The 26625-nt window shown below is 47.1% G+C and overlaps 2 protein-coding genes across 2 annotated transcripts; one reads left to right on the forward strand and one right to left on the reverse strand.

Moving 5' to 3' along the window:
• Positions 1–1001: 1001 nt before the first annotated feature.
• LOC142092256 (transcription factor HES-5-like) lies at positions 1002–3119 on the reverse strand. The gene is made up of 3 exons (XM_075172064.1): positions 2586–3119; positions 2224–2404; positions 1002–2095 (listed from the first exon to the last, which is right to left on the reverse strand). The coding sequence occupies exons 1-3, from the start codon at positions 2829–2831 to the stop codon at positions 1854–1856; spliced, it is 669 nt and encodes a 222-aa protein (XP_075028165.1). The 5' UTR covers positions 2832–3119; the 3' UTR covers positions 1002–1853.
• Positions 3120–15684: 12565 nt separating this feature from the next.
• LOC142092183 (uncharacterized) lies at positions 15685–25553 on the forward strand. Its single transcript, XM_075171902.1, has 7 exons — positions 15685–15750; positions 16068–16254; positions 16480–16709; positions 18414–18707; positions 24686–24904; positions 25039–25204; positions 25300–25553. The coding sequence occupies exons 1-7, from the start codon at positions 15685–15687 to the stop codon at positions 25551–25553; spliced, it is 1416 nt and encodes a 471-aa protein (XP_075028003.1).
• The last annotated feature ends 1072 nt before the right edge of the window (positions 25554–26625 follow it).

The following is a 26625-nucleotide window of genomic DNA, read 5'->3' on the forward strand; positions in this document are numbered from 1 at the left end:
CGGCAGAACAAATCATTCCATGTCAAAAGACAAATGAAAACCTGCATAAGCAAGCAACATGTGATTTCTGGATAACATAACCAGATTATGTATTTCTAGCCAAAACATTCCATAACTTTGTATGTAAATTGCAGAACTATCACATTTCTTTTAGCAAAAGATGATGTTTTTGACCTACATTTGTGCTTGCACAAACTTAGTTTATTATCATGATTAGTTTATTGTTATAGGAATGACATACTGAGCTGTAGGTAATTTCCCCGCTCTGGGAACAGGTCCAGGAGATATAACTTACTGCTGGCTCAGGCACACCTCCCGCAGACTCCGACGAGGGATGCTCAGGGAGCCCTAACTCAGATAGGCGCAACAGCAACAAAAAGCCTTACCCAGGTTTGTGTGTCCCTACCGGGGTAGGACTCCCCCGTCCGGGTCCGCAGGACCTCCACGGCTCCACCACCGCTGCTCCGTGCTGCAGTACAGCTCTTTGCCGAGGCTTTACGGGACAGTTTATTTGCCCCTCTGAGCTCCCAGAGAAGAAATCGTGGGAAGGCATTAGAGGATACAGAGCACTGCACGACTGAGTCTGTTTCCTCTCCGTATCAGGTGAAAAAAAATCGTGCGAAAGGAGGACTCAGATTCCGGCCGCTGCCTGTAGGGAGACCAGATGGCCAGGTTTGAGGCTTTATTACTCAGGTGAGAAGGTTTTGTGTGGATAGGAGGGGCAGTGACTAAGGGAATGCTCAATATGATTCAGCTGAGAGAATCTGTGTGACGGTAGCACTTGCTCACGTCTTGGGGTTAAGGGTGTAAGGTACTTATGTGATGGGAGTCATGAGAATATATGGAGTAGATGAGAATATAAGCCCCTTTTGCTTTACAAAAAATCCCACTTCTCTGGAAGACTAACATATTAGTCTTCTTCAGGGGCGCAAGTGGCTGCATATCGCTCAGAGGGAGAGGACCCAGACAGAAGTTGCACACAAATGCATTTTATTGCTCCCTACAGACACAGAGACGCATACACAGTATGCAGGTGAGCCATAGGGCTGTCCCAGTAGTGGGAGAAACACTATCCACCATGAATTAAACCACTCAATACAGACAAAAATCATTATTATAATGAAAATGCTAGAAAAAGCATAGCTTACACCCAAAATGTATAACATTGACCAATTAAGCCTTTTACCTACTACCTTTTCTTTAACATAAAGCAGTAACATACTCTTTTTCTAAATTGAAAAAAGCAGCAAAATAGTAGAAATATTCCACATAGTTTCCTAGCTTCTGTTCATCTGTCACACTTTATATACTAGGACTATGAAAGGGTCACTGGGGAAAAATCCAAAACAAAACAGAAACCACCTTTGATGCTGTACAAGTTATAAGCAAACAGAAGGAAATCGATTTTAATCAAGTGTGCATGAACCAAAGGATAGTAAATTTATCCTCTGGAGTGACTGAGCGAACAAGCGTCGCTAGTCAAGCCAGAGCAGAGCTGATGGCTCTTACAAGCAATATTAGAGAAATCTCTCCTACAGCAATTCTTGTCCGTCACAACCGTAACATTTACAAAAATACCCTCCTTCATTTTGAAGACATTCGCCCCCTGACTGGGCAGCATGCTGCGTGCTGTTATCACCAGCGTCCACACAGCTTCAACACCACTCAACAGAATGCCTGAACTTTTGCCAAATGATCCCATAAAAGTCAGAAGTATGCCATTCTTTTCACACATAAATAAAGTACACGGGAAATAAAATTCCCTACAGAAGAGAGGATCAGAGCTGGACCATCGGATGCAGTCAGATCCTTCCTCTGGACTGTAAAAGGCAAAGGTCCACAAAGTCCCCTGGCTACCAGGGCCTCCAGAGAGAACTGGCATCTTTCGGAGATGCTGGCTTCAGGGTGCTGGGGTTCCCAGGGGGGAAGGCGACCTCGGTAGCAGCTGACTGGCTCTTCTGGAAGTGGCTTAAAAGTTTGGTCTGTGTTTCAGTTCGGACTTTATGAAGAGAGAGGAAATGGAAAGCTTCTTGCAAACACCTAGAATAGCCCTCTCTGAAGTCAAACTGAGAGCTTTTATGGAAGGATCCTGCAGCTAGAGAAGGGAAGAGAAGAGGGAGGGGGAGGAAAGAACAGTTTAGAGCAATTGTTCACGGCTAGAGATTCATGGAACTGCCACAGATTTGCAGTAAGCTAGAGACTGAAACAAAGTTCAATACTCACTCTTCATCTGCAGCTGGCTCTGCTGTTTCAGGTAGCTGACGGTCATCTCCAGGATGTCGGCTTTCTCCAGCTTGGAGTTGGGCTGGTGTCTCTGAAACTCCTTCTCCAGGAGCAGTTTCAGCTGCTCGATGCTGCTGTTAATCCGGTCACGGCGCATTTTCTCCACCACCGGCTTCCTCAGCTGTAAAAAGCAAAGGAAAAGAGACCTATTATTAGAAGGATCTTCTCTCTGCCATTTCACAGGGCTGTTTGTTGCCCGTCACTGTTCCTAAACAATGCGGACCAGTTTCTCAGCTGGTGTAAACTGCTATGAGAACAGCTGAGCGTGTGGCTCGAAGCTGCCTTGCTGTGCCTGGACTTACTTTGTTTTTCTCCTTTGGTGTCAGCAGGTTGTCAGGCTCCATGAAAACAGTGCTGGGAGCCATCTGTCCTGAGAAGGGGAGGGAGGTCTCAGGGTGGAAGTCCAGGAGAAGCGTGCTGCTGGAAGCTGCCTCTGCCCGATATTTATACTCTGCAGCCTCGCTGAGCGTCTGTGGGTCTCCGGCTTGGTGGAGTTTCCCACACTCCGCAGCCAATCGGGGAGATAGGCAGCACAATAGGAGAAGCATCTATTCTTGCATGCTCCATTGCCAGTGAATAGCCCGGGGATAATGACCTTCTCCCAGATGAGCAGGTGGGGAGTGTGCGGTACGTGAAAGGCTGGGATCAGAATTACGCGTCAGAAGCTGGGAAAGAGCTGGCCTTCAGTGGGAAAAGGCTGCTGACTAATGCCGCAGATCAATAGCATTCCAGACGCAGCCTTGGGTTCACATGCGTGGAGGAAGGAGGAGGTCAGCTGCCGATGGCGGGAAACGAACCACTGCGGGCAGGCTGCTGCGTGGGGCTGCATTCCTCTCCGGGGACGCGGCGAGGCACACGCTTAAGCATGCACAAATGCACATGCACACAAGAGCATTTTCTGGCTTTCTGAGATAAAGGGCAGAATTTCTTTAAACCCACTCACCTTGTTTTCTCAGTAAGCCAGTTGTTCTCCCTCAGGTGACTGTGACACCAGTTTTGCCCATGTGAAACAGAAAACAGCTTTTCCAGTTTGGCTTACTGCAAATAAATACATTTAATTGTAAGTACACACAGTTATTGAAAACATTTTCTGTTTTGACCTTTGTTCTCTTCCCTTGATATCTTATGCACCTCTTTAGAACGCTCTCAAGCCATGTCACAGGCACTTCATGTTTCTGTTTTCAAATACCTGCAAGATAAATCCGCAAGGAGAAGGATCTTGGAGTGTTTTGGGATCAGTTCAGTCTCACATGCTGCTTTCTCACTTCCTCCCTAAACATGTTTTACCCTAATTATTCTCATTTAATCTGTGCATAAAGTAAAATTGAGTGCAGAAGAAATTCACAAAGCCCGTACAATTATTAGAAATCGAATTCCTCATTCCTCACTCTCCACTGGGGCAGTTTCCATACTGAGATGCACAGTCTTTGCTCAATAGGTGCCTGCAGCTGGAAGAGTTAACGGTCTTGCTATTTGTGTCCTGTAAACACAGCCAGAGATTCATGTTGGAAAACTTGACCCAGCTCTGCCTGCATTTATCCTGCCTGCTGCCCGTGCAAGGACGGCTCTAACCTCACAGGAACAGCTGAAGAAGGAAATGGCCGCAGAGCGTTTTCTGCATCCTCTGGACGTGCACCCTGGACTGTGTGGAGCAAGGCTGACAGCAACGTTGCCCTGTTACACCGCAAGAAGGGCGACGCGGGCAGGCGGCAGGATTAACCCCACATCTAGGACCATGCGTTCTGGTCCCAGATTTACTCCAAATGTGCTATGGGACCTCATCAGTTCAACACACTTCTCTGTGAGCGTCAGTGTCTCCCTCTGTAAGATTCAATACAGGAATAATTAAACTACTGTCAAGTAATGTTAGGGCACATGTTTGGGGATCCCTTACTGAAAAAGAAAGGGTAGTAAGTAAATACTGTTTGTGTTTACATTAACATATGTGTATGTGTGTTTATGTATATATTAATATATATACATATACATTATATATTAATATACATTAATTTAATGTATATTAATATATATGTGTGTGGTCGGGCATGTCTTTTAATGTGAATACACACACACACGGACACATTTCTCTCTCGCTGTGCAACTCATTACTCATAAGACCAGGTAAGGCTTAAATGACCTCTTCCAGGATCCGCCTTTCCATCCCTATTGTACTGCTCTTGAATAGGCTCCCTTCTTCTCGTACAGAGCAGCAGCTGTTGAGCTCTGAGTCTTTTATGTCAAGTTGTGGGAAAGCTTTTGTGACACCATTTCACATGTTCTCCTCAAAGCTTGTGGATTATCTTTGAGCCCATGTAATGCCACCTCTGAAACCAATCTTTCGCTCCGTGCATCCCTCTTGGGCAGATTCTCTGAAACAGAAACTCCTGAGTAGTAACTCATTTCTTGCGCTCGTTAATCAAGTGCGTGAAGAAGAAATGTGCCAATCCTGTGATCAGCAGGGTCCACTAGCAGTTTTGCTAGAGACAGTTTTGTTTTCCAGATGAGCTCACTAATAAGCAGCTATAAGAACAGCAATAATTTCCCCTTCCAGCACAGGTCACATAAACAGGCACACCAGTTTTACTCCAGCAAAGCTGTTTAAAGTGTCAGATGCCTTCCCTGCAATTACCCACAGTACGCAACAAGAAACTAAGCCTACTGCTCGGGAATCTGTGCATGATTGCCTTCCTGCATCATAGGACTTTCATCTGGGGGGAGGACAACTCAATCTTCCATGATAAAACTGTAGCAGAGCAGATGTGTGACTTGAGGGACTTGGTCTGCCTTTGGCTTTCTCTGTCACATTCGCGGGCTCTGGCCGTTTCTGGGATTTGCCCAGTGGTTCTGAAGATGGGAGGGAGGGAGGGAGGTAAGAGCCCAGAGCTGTTGCTGCCTGCGCTGGGGCAGCGGGCTGCAGCCCCTCAGCCGACCCAGACCGGGCCGAATGCATTGCCACCCGCGCGTCTGCCACTGCTGATTCCATCTGGGATCTCTACAGCAGGATTTTACACATGAACCTCTTATTTCTCCGCTCAGCACCCAGGGGATTACGAAGTTAACTCCATGGGAACAGTCATGCTAGCCTGAACCACCTTACTCTCCTTGGTCTTGGTAGAAATTTTGCTTAATTCACTATTAAAACATTTAGCTCAAGTTAAAAGAGAATGAAACCCTCTATCTCCTTTCTTGCTCCAGGAAAGTAACTTCCATATACCCGCCCGAAGGAATGAATTGTATGGGATAAAAATGCCTACTTGACTGATGCATCCCAAGCATCGAGTCCTGTGCCATGTCTGCTTACTGCGTGCGCTTGAGATGCGGTGGAGCTTTTTTTCTCCTGCTGTTTAGTAATTACACGGTTAGGCATTGTGCTGTAACCCAGCCTTCCGACTTCCCGCCTTGGGCTCTGCCGCTGGCGCAGTGGAGCGCGGGTCTGAGGGCGGGCGAAGGCTCACCCTGCTCCGTGACCCACGCCGCGTGGATGTGGCTAGCCCCTGGGTGCCTGCACCCTCAGTGTAGCACCTGCGTGCTGGTTTCAGAGCAATGCGAGCTCAGGTCCCTTACAAACAAAACCAGCAAAGTCCAGCAAAGGCAGTGTCAGCTTTCCTAGCAGGGATTCCAGAACAGCTCCGCTGCCAGTCCACGGCCAAAGGGAAAGGAGTAGGAGACGGTTGTGCCAACACTGCCTGATGGCACCGCGGTAGTGGCTGTGCACTTGGCACAACCAAGGGGTCAGCGCTCAAAATTTCTTCTTCATTAGGGTCCAAACTGACCTAAAGCCTGCTACTGAGCAGGCTGAATGCTAAATAATCCTCTGTGGCCTTGAGAAATTCACTTAACTATAAAGGCTGGAGGCTCCACATATTCAGAACATGTGTGGTAATAAAAATTACAATATTCAATGTATTATTGTGAGGTGAATGTAGCAAAACCTCCCCCAGATGGTAAATCCACTGAGGTTCCTACTTCCTCACTCTGTCACACAGGAATTTTAAAGCATCTAAAATAAAACCATATATTTAAAATAGCTTTTTATTTTCTCTTTGGTTTCACAGAGGAAAAAGTAGCCAATTACTGACCATCTTGGAAGAGTTGCTCAAATTAGATGCTCGATTACCCAAAACGGACGCTCTGCTTCTGCTGTGGTTGGAAATCCTAAAGAAAAGCGATAACAATTCCTCCCTATTATAAAGTTAGCAGAGTCAGTGGACTTTACACTAGGGATAATGAATTCTGAATTACACACCTTCTGCTATGGTTCCAAACATACACGATATTGCATAGAAAACTTACTTATTAGGATCCCAAAATACTGGCTAACATGTTTGAAATTCGGCATTAGCCATAGCCTTCCCCCAGAACCTCTGCCAGATGTTAGCTCTTTAGGAAGACTTAAAGATGCTGCTGCTTTCCCAAGTCTTGAGAGATGCTCATTGCTCCCATTGCTTCTCTCCTGATCCGTGCTGCCCAGATGGCCTTTTGGGAGCAGGGTTTCCCACTGAACACAATGCAGAGGCAAGCACCGTTGCTAATGTGGTTTGTAGTCAGGCACACTTCCTTTGTGACAGGAATGAATATAGTTAAGAAATGGTGTGGGAAACTCCGAGGTACGGAAACTTCCATAGCCTCATGTTAGTCATTTGGAAAGGTAAAACGCTTGGGAGCAGGGACAGAGCAATGCTTCTGAAGAGAGAACGGGAACGACAGCAAAATGTAGGAGACAATTAGTGCTGAGTCCTACAGACCATCCTGAGGTGAAAAATAAAATGGGTCCAATCCTAAGGGCCTTACCTGGATCCTCACCGAAGTCGATAGAAACTTTGGATTCCATGAAGGGTGAAGCAGACTGCTAGATTTGGCCTGCAGCTTTTGTACCTCCAGAGCTATTTCCTGGTCTCCGGTAAACTGGTGTAAGTACGAACTACCTCTACACCTACAGTGGAATTTATCAAAGTCCTAATCAGCAAAATTTGAGCCTGAATTTTCACCTGCCAAATACCAATACCAGAATCTGGCCTATTGTTTCCCATTTCTTTCATCCAAGCAACGCAGAATAGTTTAGAAGTATTAATGAAGAGAAAAGCCTCCCCATAGTATTACTGGTACAAAATCTGACCTAATTTTCTTAAAATCCAAGCCCAGCTCCTATAGCTCTATATGAGTCATACAAGAGTATCGTGATAGCCTCATGGTCCACAGGAGTCATCTTTTTCCCTCAGCACTGTGCAGCAAAGAGGCGCAGAAATCCCACGGCAAACCTGCAGTGAATGGGACCTGCGCTGGCTGTGTTTCAGAGCGTGGTACTTCCCAGTTTGCTCAAGGAAAGCACCCCAACTGACACGTGGAGCTGGGGAATCGGTGCCCTGCTGGACCGCTATGGGCCATGTGCTGCAGTGGTTGCCATCATATTTGGTCAGGCCAGCTTTGGGCACAAAGAATAGCAAGACAGAGGTACTGAGCGACCTGGGGTATGGGCAGTCTGACTCAAGTGACACCCGGTAGCAGAGTCTCTTGGTATCTGTCAGTGACTCCATGGACAGTCCTAGCAAAAAACCACATTATTCTTCTGGGCAAAGCTGAACTGAGGCAATGCCTCACCTACGGCAGAGGATCTCCAAGCTGGCAGGAGGAAATCGGTCCTGTATTTAAACCCCATATTTAAAGTACAGCAAACAGCAATTCAGATTAACGTGCCAGGGCAATTAAGGATTGGAGGAGCTTCTGTATCTGTTTGCCACAGTTTGCATAAGCTTACGAGCAGCTTGACTAATATCAAGGGTCTGCGTTTCCCAGGACATACTAAACAAATCTGGGGAATTAAAGAGGCAAACAGAATACGTGGCTCAGCAGTCTTAGGGTGGGCCGAAACCACCTCTGCCACCTTCAGCGGGACAATTTTCTTTGGCCTTACTGGAGGGTGAGCGAGATTCTGCTCCTGCAGCTCCTTTCCCTGTCATTTCCTCCCAGCCCTTCCTCGCTCTGCTGCCTGGCAGTCCCCTGTGAGTCTGGCACAGTTTCTGTTTGCATAGCTTCCTTCACTTTTTCGCTTTTGCTCAGGGTTTATTTTCCCTTCATGAAGTTTTTATAATCTGATTTCTCGTTTTGTCACTCTTTCTCCCTCTGTCTGTCACAGGCAGATGTGGTTTGAGGACAGGAGTGTCTCACAGCCCCGCAGACTCTGTGAGTTTGGAGTTCCTTCCAGTTTCCCACACTGCTCTCCCATTCACTGCATTCAGGCGGAGGATAAAGGAAGTGTGCCATGCTACAAGCTGAATTAGAAATGGTGTTTGACTTCCCTTTGTACTTCCAGAAGCCTTGCTCTGGGTGGACCATCTGCATAGCACTCGCTGTGGAGAGAACCATTGATCAAGGCCTGTCAGCCCAGCTGGGGGAACTTGGGAAAGTAATTCCTTGCGCCACTTCAGTTCTTTAGGGCTTAACATCTGGCTGGAGGGGGAGGCGACAGTTGATGGTTTAACAGTCCTGCTTCCTTTCAAGTTTGGGATGCTGTTTTGATCCCCGATAAGCCTTTCTGAAATCCTGATTTTAATAACATGGAAAGCATCCAGAAGACTAGGAATAATGCACTGGCTTTGCATTTTCAAAGTGCTTTACAAATTCCAGCTAATGAATTCTCAGCAACCTCCTCTGTGAGATAAGGATGTATTATTAGCAATGTTTTACAAAGGAAGAAAAATGAGGCAGGCAGGAGAAAACCAAAATTTCAATATTTCAAATGGCCTACTGGTTGCAGTGCTTCTATCGCCAAGTGGCTATTTGAGACATCTGGTTTGCAAGGATGCTCAGCACCCACTTTTGTTTTAATTAGCTTTGGCATCTCTGAAAAGGAGCCAGCTCCCTAGCTTGTGGGAGAATTTGGATTACCGGCCTGGACCACACTCGCAGCCATGCACCGCCTAGATAAGCAGATGCAGAAGTTCTCCTTTGTACTCAAGTTCAGTAGTGGTTTTTGAAAATGTTATTTAGTACAATTTTTTCAAGCCCATGAAATGGCTGAAAAGGAAGATGCACTCAAATCCTTGATCAGGAAATACTTAATGATCTGTTCAACAGAAATTAACTTGATCTCTCTAGAAAGTAAACTAAGGTTTAATTTGTTTATTCATGCTCCTGAAGACCTACCAAAACCTCCGTCTTAAGCTGCAGCTGTCCTTAGTCCTTGTGCAGACCTGTCTGTCAGCACCATCTAATTTCGATCAGGTGCCCCCCAGCAGTTACGGTTATTCTGGGCTTGGAGCTCCTTGGAGGAGAGGATGCCGTGTGCCCTGAATTACATGAACTCTGAGTCTGTAAGGGGATTTCAGGCCCTAGACACTTGGCCTGGATAAACTCAGCGATCAGAAACGAGAGAGGAGCCATACTGCTTTAGTTAGCAAGTCCAGTGCTCTCTGCAGCTACAGCGTTGTGTGCTGAACATGGGTCAAATGGGTCTGCGCAGTCTCCTGATGGCAGCTCCCGGGGACTTCATGCCAGATTCCCAGTACCTAGCGCTGCAGATGATTGTAGGGCACGGTTTATGCTACCAGCTATGCTGGAGATGTGCTGGGGGTCCTGGTCCTATTCTTAACCCTCTCCAGACTGTTTTCTTTAGAGTCTGGCTCTGTTTATTGCACTAGATTCCCCTGATCCTGACATCCGACAACGTGCCTTGCCCTGTGGCATGGTGATGAGGGCATCCAGCTCTTCCTTGCATGCCTTGTGAGGACCGAGGTCTGCCAGTTCTTGCACGTGCCCCTCTGCTAGTCCTTTGCCTGTCTCAGAACTAGGTTATCTAGCTTTTGAAAAACCGTTCTTGCCTGCAAGGCAGGTGCCTGCTTTTATCAGACGTGATCTCTTCATCCTACTGCCAGCTGAACGTGGCAAAGATGTTCCTCGGTCCTCCAACATCCACCTGCCTGGCAGGGCAGGACCTGACACTGAGCCCCAAGACACTTTCACCAGACGCACGTCCATTGTGCTGCGCAGTGTGGTGACCGACAGCCACCAGGCATGAGAAAGTGGATTCCGGTAGGAGCTTACATCCCAAAACTCAGGCTGAGCTCAAGGGAAGGGGAGAAATTCGCTGGGGCATATGGGAGAACCAGCTTCAGGTTACAAACTTGTTCCCAAGGTAGCGAACAATTAAATGAGGCTCAGGAGACGCCAGGGAGGTCTGTGACTATTATCTCCCCTCTCCACCGCTGCACTAGCTAGAGCTGAGTGATTAAATATCTGACACATGCAGACAGGATTCATTGCTGCTCTTACAAGGGGAGAGGTGACTGCCCTCCTACCGGGCACCAACACCCCATTCCCAGCTTGTCAGTGACAGCACGTGGTTGTTGGGGCCAGAACCACACTCCCAGTTCTCAACCTGCTCCTCTGAAATATTCTCTCTGCAGGATACCTTCTCCTTGCCAAAATGCTTGGCAGCACTATTTGGTAAGTCTTGTGATTTTTATCATGAGACTCATAATACTTATGGCCTTCAGTAGGACTTCATGTCCAAGCCTCGTGATTCTATAAAGAGAGAAAATTAATGATATCAATCCAAACGAAATCCAAATGCTCAATAATCAAAAGGTAAGTAAAAAAAATCCATCAAAATGCTTTTATTTTTATTAGAAACATCGAAATGTTTTTGTCAAATCCCTACGACTTTTAACCCCAGAATTGGTTTCTTGAAGCCCAATTTTTGACATTTGAAAGGTTGGGGGTAATGCCAGATCCTCAGAGATGCTAAGCCCATTGTAAGAACTGAGTACCACCATCTTCCAAAAAAACCCACCCAAAACTGCATGAACTCAGCAGCTTCTGTGTTTGCTCCCTCCGCTCCATGGTTAGCGACAGGCTGCTCCCCTTGGCCAGCGCTGAGCAGGTGACTGACTGATGGGCTCTGCGTATTTCAGAGGACTTTCGCGTGCTCCCACTGAAGCCAGCACTATCTGGGGTGCTTTAGAGCAAAACTCAAAACCGTCCGGTAGCATGTGTGCGAGAACTGCTGGGTCTCAGCCCCGTCGCTGAGATGGGGAACGGTCACGTTACTGAGATCAGAACTAACTTAGCACTGACCGGTGTGACTATAGAGCAAGGTGTAGCTGAGTGCCCCGGTAAAAGCAGAAGGATAGGATATATTCCGTGGTTGGTTTATATGGGTTTTTGAAGGAGGAGGGTGGTAAACACGTAACATGGTGGATCCCGCAAAGCCTGCTCCCAGGGCAATGTGTTCCTTTGAGACATAATTGATTCCTGCCATCAGGCACCAGCCTGCTCTCCCCCAGGGTCAGCGCTTTCCCACATCCAACCCCATTATCCCACAGACCATGCCTTTTGTACAACACACTCCAGCTATTCATGTGCAAAGCAGCTGTAATCCCCAGACCTTTCAGAGTCAATATACCAGGAAATAATAAATCCCTCTTGTGCGCTCTTGAATATGCTGAGAGGTGACTTGTGGGAATTTCAGCTGGGCAGAAAAATAATAAATTCTCCTTAATTTTTAATTATTTGGAATACTCACTGTAGAAAGACTATGTCGTTGGTGCATGACTATTTCAGGGTCACCCACACAAGCAGCTATAGAAATTGCTTTTGCCTCTGACAACCCTGAAAATGCAGATCAAATTGTTTCATATGTTTCTTAATGATCAAAGTCCACTTTCCTTCACTTATGCACCTGGGAATGGCAGTATATTAAGCATTCTGGATCTGAAGAAAAACTAATTAAAAAAAGTTAAACCTGCAAAGACTGTACTTTCCAGTAATAAAAGACCCCTTTTTGCCAGGGTTGTAATGTCTAAAGGAGGCAAGATAATGCCATGCTAATGACATTTAATGGAATATTTTATACAATAGGTCTAATAACAACATAACCTTTTCCCCTGCAAGAGGCAGATTTCACTACACTTCCACTCCGTTGGTTCAGACAGCAGAATTATGCTTGGCTTGCGAGAGCAGAAGCAGCCAATCCTGAATAGCGAGTTTGGCAGGATAATTTCTTTATATATTGCCTCCCATGCCAAACCATTTTTTAAACTATTTATTGTGTAGAATGTAGCACCACTGAAACACCCTGAGCAGAAGACGGTAGGCAGGGTCTGGCGCACCTGGGGGGCTGGGAGAAGGGATCCTCATCTATGCCCAAAGTAAGCAGTGGCTCGAAAGTTAAAAACTGTCAGAGAGTCATTAGTGTTCACCTCAAACAGGCAGTACCCTGTCTTTTCAAACCTTACCCAAGAAACCTCCACAGAGCGAGTCATAAGAAGTATGAGGATGAAGAAGGGATGTGGTAATACTGCGGGGATTTGTGGTGCTAAAATCCAGGAATCTTAAACATTAGGACACATCCACCCAGAAACAGTAAGGTATGAGTGTGGCGCAACACTTATAGTTTGTGTTTCATCAAGCATTCAAAGATAATAATTTCCATGCAGATGTGTCAGCACAGGTCTACTTGGGACCCTGGTGGGTGTCCTCATTGCTACTGTCTTCCTCGGTGATACTGCCACTAGCACGTTACCTGTGAAAGCGAGATCAGAGCTAGCTTCGTCCTAAAAGCCTTCCGTTTTACCCAGTAAATAAGCCTCTCCGGCAATGCTGACCATGGCTGCCCTGAGGAAGAGGCAAGAGCCCACTTGAGATCAGATTGCACGCAGGACAGATCCTGCAAGGCCCTGCTCTCCAGGCGGCCGTGCTGACAAAGGGGGGTCCCAGGGAAGGAGTATCTCTGCCAGGCTCCCAAATGATGGGGAGAAAAGAAACTCCTCTGCAAGACAGCGAGAAGAGGCCACCCTTAGCCCTTCCACTGCAGAGGAGCACTGTCCCCAGAGATGCTCCTTCTCCCCTTTGTTCTCGAGGCGTTCAGAAGTATCCCCCAGTGATGCCAGAAAAGCAGGAGAGCCACTTCAGCCCTGTCCCCACCTCCCTCCACAGACACGGGCTCAGCTCCGGACTCCAAGAGGGCTCTGTGAAAGAGTTTAGCAGCACCACTCCCATTTCCCAGAAGAGCAAACTGAGGCACGGTGAAGCAAACCAGCAGCCCCCGGGACAGCCAGTGCTGCAGCTGAGCGGGGTTTCCTGCTGCCCAGCCCTGTGTGTGAACCACTGTCTCTGCCCCCTTGCCCCCCGTTGCCCCTTTCTCCTGGTAAACACAGATCTCTGCACGGTGAAAGATGCGCTTTTCAGCCTTACTCGGTGAAAAAGCCACGCGAGTTCATCGTGCTCGACAGAAGTGCAGGCTCCACAAAGGAGTTATTAGCACCAGGCTGTGTGGGTTTGAATTTCTCTGCGTTTCCCATACTTTTCCCCTATTGATAACATTTCTTGTGGGGACAATAGAAGTGTGCCTTGCAACTACGCACGACATTAGTGACGGTGCTTGAGCCTGAATGATTTAAAGGGAAAGAATCCAACTCCCAAAAGACCATCTGGCTATCAGTTATAATACAGCAATAAAGGTCAGGGCTGCTTCTCAGGAGTTGGGAAAAAGATGTTTTTTGACACCGAAGAGTCTCTTCAACCAGCTTGGTACATGCCTACCTGTCAGCTCCTAGCTTCAAGGCCTGCCACCATTGCTCCCTTGCTAGGAAGGGGATAACACAGGACACCAACTTTTGGAGGAAGGCCAGCCAAAGAATACAGGAAAAAGGGCAACACCTTATTACGGCTGGCAAAAGCTAGGGCACGGTCTCTGAGCTGTATCTTATTTTGCACCATAATCCTCTGACTGCTTCAAAGTCTTCCTGAGATGTCTTGTCTCCTGGCTTTCCCACAACGCAGGGAATAAAGGGCTCCAAGGACAACATCTGCCCTGCACAAAGAGCTAAGCCCATTCAGGCCCATACAATGAAAACCACGAAGCTGGCTGTTTCAGGGACACCTCCCTCCGTCCTCTCAACTGCCCGTGAAACCCAGGCTTCACTTCAGGATTTCCAAGTAAGAAATTGTCTTTGGCTTTCTTACCCCCGCACGCTTCCACTTCCTCGGCCGCGCTCCCGTGCACAAGCAGCGCAGGGGCACGACAAGCACAGCTCTGCCTCGGCACTGCAGGCTAAACCCTCAGATGCAGAGATTTTTCTCATAAGACAAAATCAGAACTGACCTGAAGTGTCCACAACTTCATTCTTTCTCTTGCCTTTACCACAAAAGAAATAATGTTTGCTTAATTTTTATTGACATTTTCATGCAAATACAAGCAAGCAGCACTATCCCCGTTTTCCAGATCAGAAAATGGAGTGGGGGTGACACGCTAAAGGTTACACAGTGGTCTCAGATCGCATGTTCTGCAAACCGCGGCAGGTCCAGCCTGCGGCGGGGCGGTGTCACGCTCCTTGGCAGGTGAGAACAGGGCGCACCAGGAATCTCAGGCAAGAAGCAGAACTGGTCTCCTCGCTGAGGTCCAAAGGTCCTCAGCTCCTAAATCCCATTCACGACCTGCCTCTGACTTGCCAAGGCCTAGGGCTTCTGGGTTGAATCTGATGCTATTCTTTAGCCCATCTTAACCATCATTCTTGTAAATGTCTGTATGAAAGAGAGAGCAGAAAAGGGAAAAGAGCGAGCTACAGGGGTGACTAGGCATGGGCCCGGTTCTGCTAGGAGGTGTGTGGCTGTCCTTAATGAAGGCAATGGGAACACTGGTGCAACGGGCTCACAGACCTCGGTGTGTGAAGAGAGGAACAGAGGTTACCATTTCCATTTGCTTCCCATTCCCTATTTATCCACCCTGCCCATCCAACATCCCACCATCCTGACTGTAGATTCTCCACAGCATTTAGAAACGTCATGCAAACAAACCTGTCGTTTCACACTGGTAGCACTTGGCTCACCCATTACAAGTGTAACGACGGTATGGACAAGCGCAAACACAGCCACGCTCCAGCAAACGGCACCTGGGAGGCTGGCTGTGAGGTGCCCTCTCTAGAAAGACTCGAGAGGTGTCCTCGGTGCTGTTGATTTTGACCCTAGCAGTGCTCCCCTTCTTCTTCTTTTCCCACCTCCCCCCAAAAGCGTGCCTCCTCCACGCCACAAATGCGACTGGCACATGCAGGGACTCAGGAATGCAACTGGTCCCGGAGGAGCAGCTGGAGGGTCAGTGTTTTCCCAGATCCCTGGGCAGCCCCGAGGAGCCACGCTGCACACTCCACCAGCCTGGGCAGAAGGTTGTTCTCTCCGGGGCATTTGCAATCAACGTACCATGCGCTAATAGATGCTTCCTCTATTGTTCAGCTGTGTGCCTGGATTGGCTGAACGGCTGTGGGAAACACCAGCGATCCCCAGCCTCACATCTCTGCTGGAGCTGCCGGAGGTATAAATGGAGGCGGTCGGTAACTGCCAAAGCAGAGTCTTACGCTCCGCGCAGCAGCCCGACGTGGGGGTCTGTGCCCAGCACTGAGAGCACTAAGAATGGCTCCCAGTAACGCCCTCATGATCCACATGGAGGAGAAACTGCTGCCAAAAGAAAAGAATAAAGTAAGTAGAGCCCTTGGCAGGATTGGAAAGGCTCTGGGCTCTGTGCAATGGGCTGCCTCTATCAAATAAATATTACATGTGAAAAGATGAGATAAGGAGGGAGAAAGTGGTCTGGGGGAAGACAAATAGGTTAAAGAGAGATAAAGGAGACTATATAGATTTTTAAAAATGAAATTGAGTGGGGAACAGGTAGGCAGCATCGCAAGCTCTCCTACCAAAAGGAAGGGTCTTTGAACATGTGCGTATCAGGGCGTCAGAAGGGGAAATGAGGTCAGGTCTCAGAAAATCCTTAACGATCTGCTCCACCTCTCTTACAGCTGAGGAAGCCGGTGGTGGAGAAAATGCGTCGTGACCGGATTAACAGCAGCATCGAGCAGCTGAAACTGCTCCTGGAGAAGGAGTTTCAGAGACACCAGCCCAACTCCAAGCTGGAGAAAGCCGACATCCTGGAAGTGGCTGTCAGCTACCTGAAGCAGCAGAGCCAGCTGCAGGACCAAAGTGAGTGCAGAGCAGGTATTGCACACCACGAAAAGTCTGCTCCCACGGGCCTCTGCCCTCCCGTCCAGCCCTGGCCCCTGAAGCACGCAGGGGCTATGCCGCACCAGGTCTAGACACATGAGCAAGGCTCGTGGACTCAGGCTCTTGAAAGAAACTTAATGCATGAGTCACTGTCCCATGTTTTGGTCACGGTCTTAACCCATTGCACTTGCTTCTTTCTTTCTTTTCTAGCATTCATTCACAAGAGCCTAGAGCAGGACTTTAACAGTGGCTACCTGCGGTGCCTCAAGGAAGCTATGCATTTTCTGTCCTACTATGAACCCAAGAAGGAAACTCAGGTGCAGCTAATCAAGCATTTCTGCAAAGCTCAGATGGGTGCCGATGTCTTGTACTCTCCTGCTCTGCGTAGTCCACCTCTGTCACCCTGTCTGTTTGCCAGAAAGCAACCTGCCCAGAAGACCGTGGCTGCTGCTCCTACCATCTGGAGACCCTGGTAGACCTGCTGAACTTTGCTTTATTCCTATGTTTTGCTGCAAAAACTAGAGGGACCTGTGATTTAATAGTTCCTCTTTGAAGTAGGAAACGTTGCTTTCCAAAGGTGGGAGGGGGGCAGTTATTGTTTTTCTGTCACAAGAAATGAGGGTCGCTGGGTAGTTTCCCTTCATAGTGAAGGAATGTGTTTGTGTCTTGCAGCAAATTTGCTGCTTTTATTGGTGGCTCCTAGCCAAAGAGAGGACCAAGTTCTGCGGTGATTTAGAGAGCCAAATGCCTTTCAGTTTCCATCACACTTTTGCTTGGCAACGCTGCCGAGCCTGTGGCTGCCAGTGGAAATCTTCCTGCTAACTCCCTGGGTCACTGGTTCAAGTGCTCCATTGTCTCTAGATAATGTATTGACCTTCCTAAAGCAGGAGCACTTTGAAGAATGTATTTTGTATCATAAAGAGATTATTGAGCCTTTACCTTTTGAGTGAAAGTTGTTATTAAGAAATGCCGATTCTTCTGAAGTTCCTATGCTATTTTTAGTATACCTTCTTACAGAAAGATTTGATGATAACAGATAGCTCTACAGAAAATTCTCTTAATGTCAGTATGTGCTACTCTCAGTTGAGGGATAATTGATGCCTTTTGTAAAGGAAATGCCTGTGATATACCTTAAGGAAAAGGGAGAGGAAGGGAGGCAACAAGTACTTTATAATCACTCACTGGACATGCTAAAGAGCTTAAAAAGCTTTTATAAAGTTGTGATGTATTCATCCTGTGTGATGTTCAACTTTGGTGTCTTCGCTGTACGATACAATAAAAATGGTTTTAGTCATTAATCCTTTGGTTTGAAATGATTAAAATGGCTAATACTGCTGGACTAAGTGTTGCATACAGACTCCCCCTGCAGTGGGGAAGGCATCAGGAGATGTCATATTTCTGAGCCCTTCATTCCAATACCTAGTTTGTATTTGTGAAATTCATTTGGCAGAACAGGATTTCGGATCCTACAAAGAAGCAACCTCTGGAAAAGTTATCAAGAATTAAAATGGAGGTGAAATTGAAGTGAGATACTGAGGGGTCTAGACCCAGATACTTATCAGCAACCTACTCAGACTTCAGCAAATCACTCATTTCCCCCACAAAATCCACCATTCCCCATTAATTTACCCACCAACTTGAGTTCAGTCTTATACTTTCTGTCCATTTAGGAGGTAGCAACATGCAAAACTCCTAATAACTTCCAAAGAGTTTGGCACCTGACTCTGCTTGGGCATCTTACCCTCCTCTTCGAAACTACCTGCAATGGGGTGAACTAGTTTTTGTTGTCTTTTAATTTTAGCACCTTCTGTTACCTAAACAGGAATTCTGTTAGGCAATGACAGAATTGCTTTCTTTACTGAAGTGAAATCTGCCTGTATGTGGCTAAAAGTATACATAATTTGATAGCAAACAGAGATAGAAAAAGCATTTCCTCTCCTAAATTATTTCCCCATACTCTTCTTCAAACATTTTATTCTCTTTCTCTGGCACCCACCTGAGGGTCCAAAACACGCCATCCATAGGGCCTGTGCCTTGGAGCTGAGAAACTGGTTTTTTCTATCCAGCCTGTTGTAGAGATGGTCTCTCTGCCAAGTATCTTTTAGATGATCCTCCCTTGATTTTTTCACCCCACCTCAATTCAGAAAACAAATCGGAGATTTACAACAGCCTGCCTACCTGGCTGGCACCCGCTGGGTGACCCAAGGCGGGCTCCCCGCGGGTCGCAGAGGCACTGCAGCGTCCCCGCGCAGTCCCAGCCCGAGCCCTGCCAGACTCTCCTGCAATTCTGCGTGGTGCCTGTCCCCCCAGGACGAAGCCAGCCGCGCTCCGTGGTGTCAGGAAGACCAGCACCTGTCGTAAAGGTGTGCTTGTCCTTCCCCACGCGGCTGCACAAAGAGGGAGTGGATGCGGCGAACAAGCAAAAAGGGAGTCAGAAGGTATTTGGGGAAGCAGGAAGAAAAGCCCGAGAAGCCACCCTTGAGCACCTGAAATACCAACAATCTCTCCAAAACACAGCACTTTCCCCAGTAACATTCACTCACTTTTCCTTAGAGGCGTTCAGTGGGGACTATTCCCCTTTTATTTGCCCTTCTCTTCCAAGTAAAATAAATCTGCACAAATAATCAGTTCACAAAACTATTATCTAACCACAGTAACACATTGATTTGGATATATGCCAGGGAACCCTCTAATTCTTCCAGAGATACAGTAAGAGCATGAAACACCACTGGTCAACAATTCTAACTCTCCTCAGATCCCCTGGCAGAGATGCCCTTGAAAAACTTCGTTTCTACATATGCTTTTTTCCTTAAACAAAAGGAAACCTAGGATATCTGATCTTGTCAAACGGCTGCTTAATTAAGCACTAAGCAAACTCAGATCCGCTAAGCTGACAAGATCAAACTGCATTCAAACACTGCTAGCTGGACCTGGCCAGTCCTCACTTGATTTGTGATGAAACCCTTTGTTATACGTACGGAAAGGACCAAAAAGCCAGCTAGCCAGGTCAAGAACATATTGCTCTACCTCGTTACGGTTGCATGGATCATTTTGGTTATTATTTTACCCTGAACGCACGAGCTGGTTGACTGCTCTTCATCTGCCTGCCAGTGCAGTACAAGGTGGGGTTTTGGTACAGTTCTGCAATTCATCAGGCTGATACCAATGCTGCAGATAGATTTGCTCTTCCTAATGAACCACTAAATAATTCAGAAGAGATATTTCTAGATTTTGTGGTTGCTTAGCGATCTTGAAGAAGTCACTTCACCTTGCTGTGCTCCACTTGTCTTTGTCAATTAGTACAAGCTTTGAATCCCAGCAAAATTCAAGCTGTTCATCCATGCCTGTGCATTTTTAAATCAAGCCTAATTAAGGCAGTTTGCGGATAGGAAGTCTGGGGGAGTTCAGACTCAGTCAAAATGCAATGTGCCCCAGAGCACACCGCAACCTGACTATGACCACAGGGACTGGCAGTAGGGTCACACGTGGCACGGAGAAGTCTGCTCCTCTTATGCGGACGGGTATCTTCTGCGCTAATGTGTTACCACCCAAGTAAACCACGTTGTGAATGTCACAGTTGGCAGCATCGCTGCAGTTTGTTTAAAACTGACAGCATAAACGGAAAAGAGAAGAGGAAACCAAAGAAGAGCTGCACAAACTGAAGACTGTTGGATTTGAGCCCCGTCCCTCTAGTTCTAGGCTAACGCAGGAACAGGCCGTAGAAATGACAACTGCGCAAAACTCATCTGAGATCACAGTCAGACGGCTCACCCACAACTCCTGCCGCCCACACTGGCGTCAATCTGGAGGGACACGGCTACTGCCATGCCAACCACAAGGGCTGATTCTCATGTGCACTGCGGCCGTATTACATTCCTCTGGCTATAGCGGCGGAGCCGATCATGCTTAGCCGTCAGTGTACGTGAGATTCAGAGCTACCCTTTGCAGAGTGGTGTAAGGGAGAGGAACGGTAAGTGCCTCCTTTCTGGGCAGGGGAAGAAAGCAAACCCCACCAGAAAGCCACCATTTGCTCCAGGGAGTCAGCACATGGCTGGTACGAGTGCACCGCTTCTGGTTTTTGCCAGCCAAAGACTTGCCCCTCTGGGCTTTAGTTTACCAATTACTTGAGAGTTAAAAGCCAGACCTCCGGTTTCACCAGTCTTAGCACAGCAAAGGTTATGTTTACAATTTATTGATTATTATCACTTATAATAATTGAATGCAAAGCTTCTTATTGCTCCTCTGTCCCCCGGGGTGACTCTCCCCTGCTCCAACACATTCCCACCCTTAGGGAAGATGTTGTTTATTATGCTGATCCCACAGCCCAGGAATACTCTCCTGACAAAGCCCCTATTAACCTCAGAGTGTGGGCCTGAGTTTCTCAGAGTTTCCCACACTTTCTTCCCTATTTATGACATTCAAAGGGACCACAAAGGAAGCGTGCCTCACAACAGCCCACATTAGTGACGCTTTTTGGCTCTGCATTGTGATGACCAGCAATTCCTGTCCCGATAGACCATCTGGAGAGCTGTTTTCCCAAGGAGCACATTGATCGATCAGTATTATGCGAGAGCCCTTTTAAAACTTGGGAACGTTATGCTCTTTGACACTAAATAGGTGTCTCGAGAGGGGTTGTCAGAAAGATTTTTAAACCATTTAAGGAAGGCACAGAAAAAATAAAAATTGTAATTATTTCTTTAAAAACACCATCAATAGCATTTGTGAGACAGGCTGACAGGAATGTAAGAAATGGTCTAAAATAAAAATGCTCTAAAAGTGATATAGAGAGGAAGGCTTTAAGCCATCAAGTTGTGTGCTGTAAGTACAGTCCCAGACATACAGGAGCTCTGCTTTTTGGATCTGCATAACATAGACAATGAAATTCTGGTTTTCTGTACTCTTCTCTGATGTCTGCCTTCCTCCAGACCTGTTGCTACATTGCAATACACTGGGTTCCCCTCCACGGAAAGGTAAGTATCAGATGGGCTAAGCAAGCTGCCAATGGGTATTACAAGTAGTAGCAGCTCTTGTGGAAACAGCGTGTGTAGTAAGTCTGCACCTGGGCTGAAATCACCACCTACAAACCAGAAGCAGAAAGCTCCACGGCCCAGTACCAATTTCCCAGGCTAGCGGTCCTCCAGCTGTTTTGACTTCTGGACTACAATGAACACAAGCCTACTGATGATAGTCTTGGGTTGGTTAGTTACCTTTCCTGGATCCTCTGTGGGTGTTCCTCAGCTCAAATCAATCTATGGCGCACAGATTGCACACCATAGCTCAGGGTCAAATGGTGAGCGTCCACAGTTGGAGACAATTAACGTGGTTGTTCTTGCCTTAGGAGAAGGCAGTTCTCCTGCCGGACATGCCAGGTCTGTAAGCACAGGCACTGACAATTGCAGATTTCTGTTTCCCCTTACCCTCTTCAGCATCTCCACCAAGCGAGAGTGGAGACACCTCCCTCCTTTCACGTGTGATTTTGAAGACAGACTCGTGACTGTGATGTGATTTACAGAGGAACAAGGCCACTAAGAACGCAAGCCTCTTTGTCCACAGCATAGCTGTCATCTCTCAAGAGCGGGTCCGGATTTCACACCATCCTCCAAAGAAGGGAATTATTGTGTCACATTATTTAGTCAATTCCACATGTTTGGCAATTTTGGGGACTTGTTTCTTTTAATCCTTCATTCCAAAAACATGGAATGCTTCTGAGCCTCAATCTTTCACTCTGGCCGCAACAGGCAGAGAGAAGCACAAACTCCTCCCACAGATATGAAGGACAGTGACAAGGATTTGGATCACAAACCTGTTTCCCTATTGCGCTGAATTTTAAAAGAGCCCAAACTGAGCAAAGTACTTGCAGACTTTTAACAAGAAGCAACTGGACTGCCTACAGCACAGGATTTTTTTCCTTACTGAAATCCTTGCAGAAAGTGCATCCTGCACCCAGCTCTGTAATGAATATATTCTAGGGACAGCCTTAGCCTAGACAATTTATTATTCTGAAGCATCAGTTGGGAAATACTGTTGCCTTTAAGTTTTCAGACCTAATAATCAAACCAAAGCAGGGGGGGAGATATTTGTGTCTCTTTTATCCATCAACAGTATACAGAGGGTAGGCGAAGCAGGCAAGGGGGGAGCGGAAGATTTGCTATCTTTTCAACTGACAGAGAGAGGGGGAGAGGAGCCGGGAGTTTGTGAGCCCAGAGGGCTGTTGTTTTGTGTGCTCGCTGCAAGGCAGCGTGCCTGGTTCACCATTCACATCAGATGGTGCGGGTCCACAGTTCCGAGGATTTCCCACATTGCCCCATTCACAGTGTTAAACTGCCAACAAAAGAAGTGTGCCTCTGTGGGTCCCGAGAAGAAAGCTAACGCCTGCTGCACCATCTGCCCAGCACTTAAAGGAAGGGATAATGCTTTAATCAGTGGGAGCTGGTTTAGCCCTGTGGAGCCCAGGGGCATTGTGCTGAGGACAGGATGGCATTATTTGAAACCACTCATTTCATATTTCCAGAACTGAAAATTGGGTCAAAGCTTCCCTCCCATCTCACTGTGCCCGCTGCTGCTGCAAACACATTCTGTCCCATACGGTGCCTGGCAGGACCTGCTGTCCATTCCATCTCGTGACCCCCGAGAGCGATGCGCAAAGCCCTGTGCTTGACTTCAAGCTCCAATAACGGCACAAGTACACGCAGCCAGGGATCGCCCTGGCTGCAAGTAATATTGCTGATTACAAGCCGACAAAATAATTCAGGGAACTGATTTTGACTAGGAGTCATACTCCCTGTTCAATTATAGGTTTTTGACAACCATCAACAATTAAAATTGTTACACCCTAAGCGATCCATCTAAAAATGTCTTTGGGCTGGAAAGGGAGGAGGGGAGAATGGCTGACCTATGAAAATCACTGCCATGAGAAGCCAGGAAGTTAAAAGGGGCTTGGGAAGCTTCGGGTTAATAACTAGTTACAGGATCATCCTTTGCAGGATCATATCTTTTTATGCCACAACCCTATGTGTGCTGGACCCGGTGCTATCTGTGCACCCACAGACACAGGTTTTGGCCCTGGCTGAGAGGGATGCCGAGGGCCGGTGAAAGAGGCTGACTGCAGCTGACAGTGAAATGAAAGGTTTGCTTTCTGCTTTTGAAAGGCAGACACAGGAAATAGGGTTTTCATGACTATTGTGGTAGTAAGAAGCAGGTATTCAAAAACTATCATCCCCAACCTGCTAGCCTATTAGCGACAATCTAGGTTTACTCCCCGTTCTAGCATCTGACCATGGAACATGCATTAAGGAAAAAAAGTTATGCCCGTGCACGACTCCCTTTAGAGCTCCGTAGAGCTCCACATACTACAGCTGAAACAGATGTGCCATAAAGCATACCTGGGAATTTGTCAATACGAGGCCTCACATGCCTGACTGACAGATCCTAAATGTGACTAGCTTTGTACTGGATTGTGCTTGAGGGGACAGCAGACCTGAGCAGGCAACCTAGAATAGCCTGAAAAAAAAAATCTCCCAAAGGCATTGTTAATCCTGGATTCTATCTGGTCCTTTCCACGTCATTACCTGTGTTCATTGCAATACACGTGGCACATGTCCTGAGAAAGCCCAAGGCTGAACAGAGCCACAGGATATCCTAGCACCTGTATTTACATCCTGCAGGTGGGATAATACAAGCACAGTAATAGACAAGAATTGACTTTTCACTGCATCTCAGCTGTCTGTAAAGGGAAAATATGTTTAGGTGCTTTACATGGAGACTCAGGACCAAGGGAACAGTGAGGCATTTGCAAAGTGGCATGAAATTAAATAGGACATGTTTGGGAAAGGCATCATAATCATTACATGTCATGGGCTGCCATAGGAAAGCCCACATTAGCCAAACAAAAGCAAGGAAGAGCTCTGAATATAACTTATAGAGGGACTTCAAGTATTTAAACAATGGAGAGGAAAATATTTCAAGCTAACTGCTTAGTGCAAATTGTTTTAAAGGTTCTTCCCTTGATTTTAGTCTTTAGTTGCCCGAAAATTATCTGGTACTGTATTCATCTAAGCACGGTTTAATGTCAATGAAAGGGTTTAGTCCCTCTAATTCTGCATCTTTTCCTTTTCAACCTCTCTTTTGGTCGCGGGCACAGAGCATTATCTCTTCCTGGGATCAGTCTTCGTGCTTAATTTCACCACAGCCTGGGAAAAGGCAGCACATTGAGATGTTGACATTCCCAACATCAGGCAGAAGTTTGATTATAATGATGGCAAACGTTTCCCACGTTCTTACCCCAGCGCCGTAATGCCAGGCCCCATTGTGTCACACACTCGCCAGTCCACCTGCTCCTTTGGGAGCAGGGTATTATCCCCAGGCAATTCACAGTCAATTTGCCATGCTGTAATAGATGCTTTCGCTATTGTCCCAGGGCACGCATGGATTGGCTATCGACTGTGGGAAACTCAAAGTCACTCAGGACCCATACATTTGTATGCAGCCACTGCGTATAAATAGAGGAACTCCCAGCTCCCTTCTCCACCTGCTAACTGGCAAGCTCTGGGCTGAAACCAGCATGAAACCAGCACTTGGGATAATGGCACCCAGTGCTCTCTCCCTGGAAATCCTAACACCCAAAGAGAAGAACAGAGTAAGTATCTGCTGTCTCTGCGACCGCGAGGGCAAAGAGCTGAGAAGGGCCGAACCCCTTTAGCAGCAGGTTATACAGAGACGGGATGGGGAAAGTCTCACTGCTAACTGTCCTCTTCCCATGTTGTGTTACAGCTCAGGAAACCCATTGTAGAGAAACTGCGCCGTGACCGGATTAACAGCAGCATCGAGCAGCTGAAACTGCTCCTGGAGAAGGAGTTTCAGAGACACCAGCCCAACTCCAAGCTGGAGAAAGCCGACATCCTGGAGATGACCGTCAGCTACCTGAAATACAGCCGAGGTGAGTACATCCCCCCATCAGGCTTGCTGCCCTTACTTTTAGGCGAAACTCCAGCCCGAGTCTCCCTGTGTAACACTTGTCTTCCGCCCTTGCAGCTTTTGCAGCATCTGCCAAAAGCCTACAGCAGGATTATTGTGAAGGGTACGCCTGGTGCCTCAGAGAAGCTCTGCAATTCCTGTCTCTCCACTCAGCAAACACAGAAACCCGGATGAAGCTGATCTGCCATTTCCAGAGGTCACACGCAGTGCCTAAGGACTCTGGTTCTTCTTCTGCACCCGCTTCCACCCACCAGCCCCCCGCAAAACAAGCAGCACTGAAACCCTCCTGCAGCCTCTGGAGGCCTTGGTAGGCCAAGAGTACGCTTATGTGTTTCCCGGACATTTGCTCGTATTCCAGAGGAGATCGTGACTTGCTATACAAGTCCCCCCACTCCTCTCATGAGTAGGGACGAATGTTTTCCTTTTGCAGAGCACTACTGTGCTTGGATGTCTGCTCCCCTTCTTCCAGAAGGACTGAAACGATCCCACCACGTGGAGAGAAAGTGATTCTAAAAGAATGCGAGATGTCATCCTCCTGCTAGGAGGACTGAGAGGAGTTGTTCAGAGAGGAACACCGACTGTTCTTAACCTTAGTGAGGTTGTATGCGTACGTCTGTTGAGAAAGCAGTAACTTCTAAGATGTTCAGGCTAGCATTTTCAAAAGTGTCCGATCAGGAGGAGCCCTTTCCTCTGACCTGCCCCACTCGAGACTCCTAAGCATCCCAAGCTTTCCACATCTGCAGCTGCAGCTGTGGGGGCCCACGGTGTCTCAAGCAGAGCAGCTAGTCCAACTGGACACATTTGAAAACCTAGCTTTCCTATGGGTGCCATAATGGGTTCTATAATATTTGTAGAGTGTACTGAGCATGCTCTGAAAATGGTTAAACCATAACTCAAACTACGTAGAGGAAATTCCTCAGGATGTCTTGCTCACAAAAACAGAGTACTGTTTGTGAGGTTCAGGATACGTATGCCTTTTATAAAGGCAAAAGCTCATTTTTATGTCCTTATAGGAAAGAAAGTTACGGCTGTGTTGTCGATTTTACAAGAAATATTTATCAAAGTCTTTCATGAAAGGCAGGTGTACAAATTATATTTACTTTTTGGTACCCTACCACCGGGGGGGAATGTGAATTAATTACTGTCCTTACAGGATGCTATGAGATGTTATGTGCGAGCTGCACCAATTGTATAACCTGTGCCAGAAATTATCTTGAACTTCAGAAGTTGCAGAAACTTTTAACAGTACAAAAATAAATAAAAATCTAGTTAATAAATCCAGCAAGTTATTCTTTCTTGAGTGGTTCGCATAGCTGATTTCCCTGTGGTCCCTGGGGTTAAAGGACACGAGACAAAGATTTCAGTAAAAGCAAGGATATTCAG

Source organism: Calonectris borealis, chromosome 23, assembly GCF_964195595.1.
Source record: "Calonectris borealis chromosome 23, bCalBor7.hap1.2, whole genome shotgun sequence".
NCBI classification, from domain to species: domain Eukaryota; kingdom Metazoa; phylum Chordata; class Aves; order Procellariiformes; family Procellariidae; genus Calonectris; species Calonectris borealis.

Coding starts and splice junctions, on each gene's coding strand:
- LOC142092256 (XM_075172064.1), bottom strand. CDS start 2,831: ATGCTTCTCCTATTGTGCTGCCTATCTCCCCGATTGGCTGCGGAGTGT. Junction 2,405..2,585: donor CACCAAAGGAGAAAAACAAA/GTAAGTCCAGGC, acceptor TGCTTTTTACAG/CTGAGGAAGCCGGTGGTGGA. Junction 2,096..2,223: donor GAGCCAGCTGCAGATGAAGA/GTGAGTATTGAA, acceptor TCCCTTCTCTAG/CTGCAGGATCCTTCCATAAA.
- LOC142092183 (XM_075171902.1), top strand. CDS start 15,685: ATGGCTCCCAGTAACGCCCTCATGATCCACATGGAGGAGAAACTGCTG. Junction 15,751..16,067: donor TGCCAAAAGAAAAGAATAAA/GTAAGTAGAGCC, acceptor CCTCTCTTACAG/CTGAGGAAGCCGGTGGTGGA. Junction 18,708..24,685: donor AGCAAAAAGGGAGTCAGAAG/GTATTTGGGGAA, acceptor CTATTGTCCCAG/GGCACGCATGGATTGGCTAT.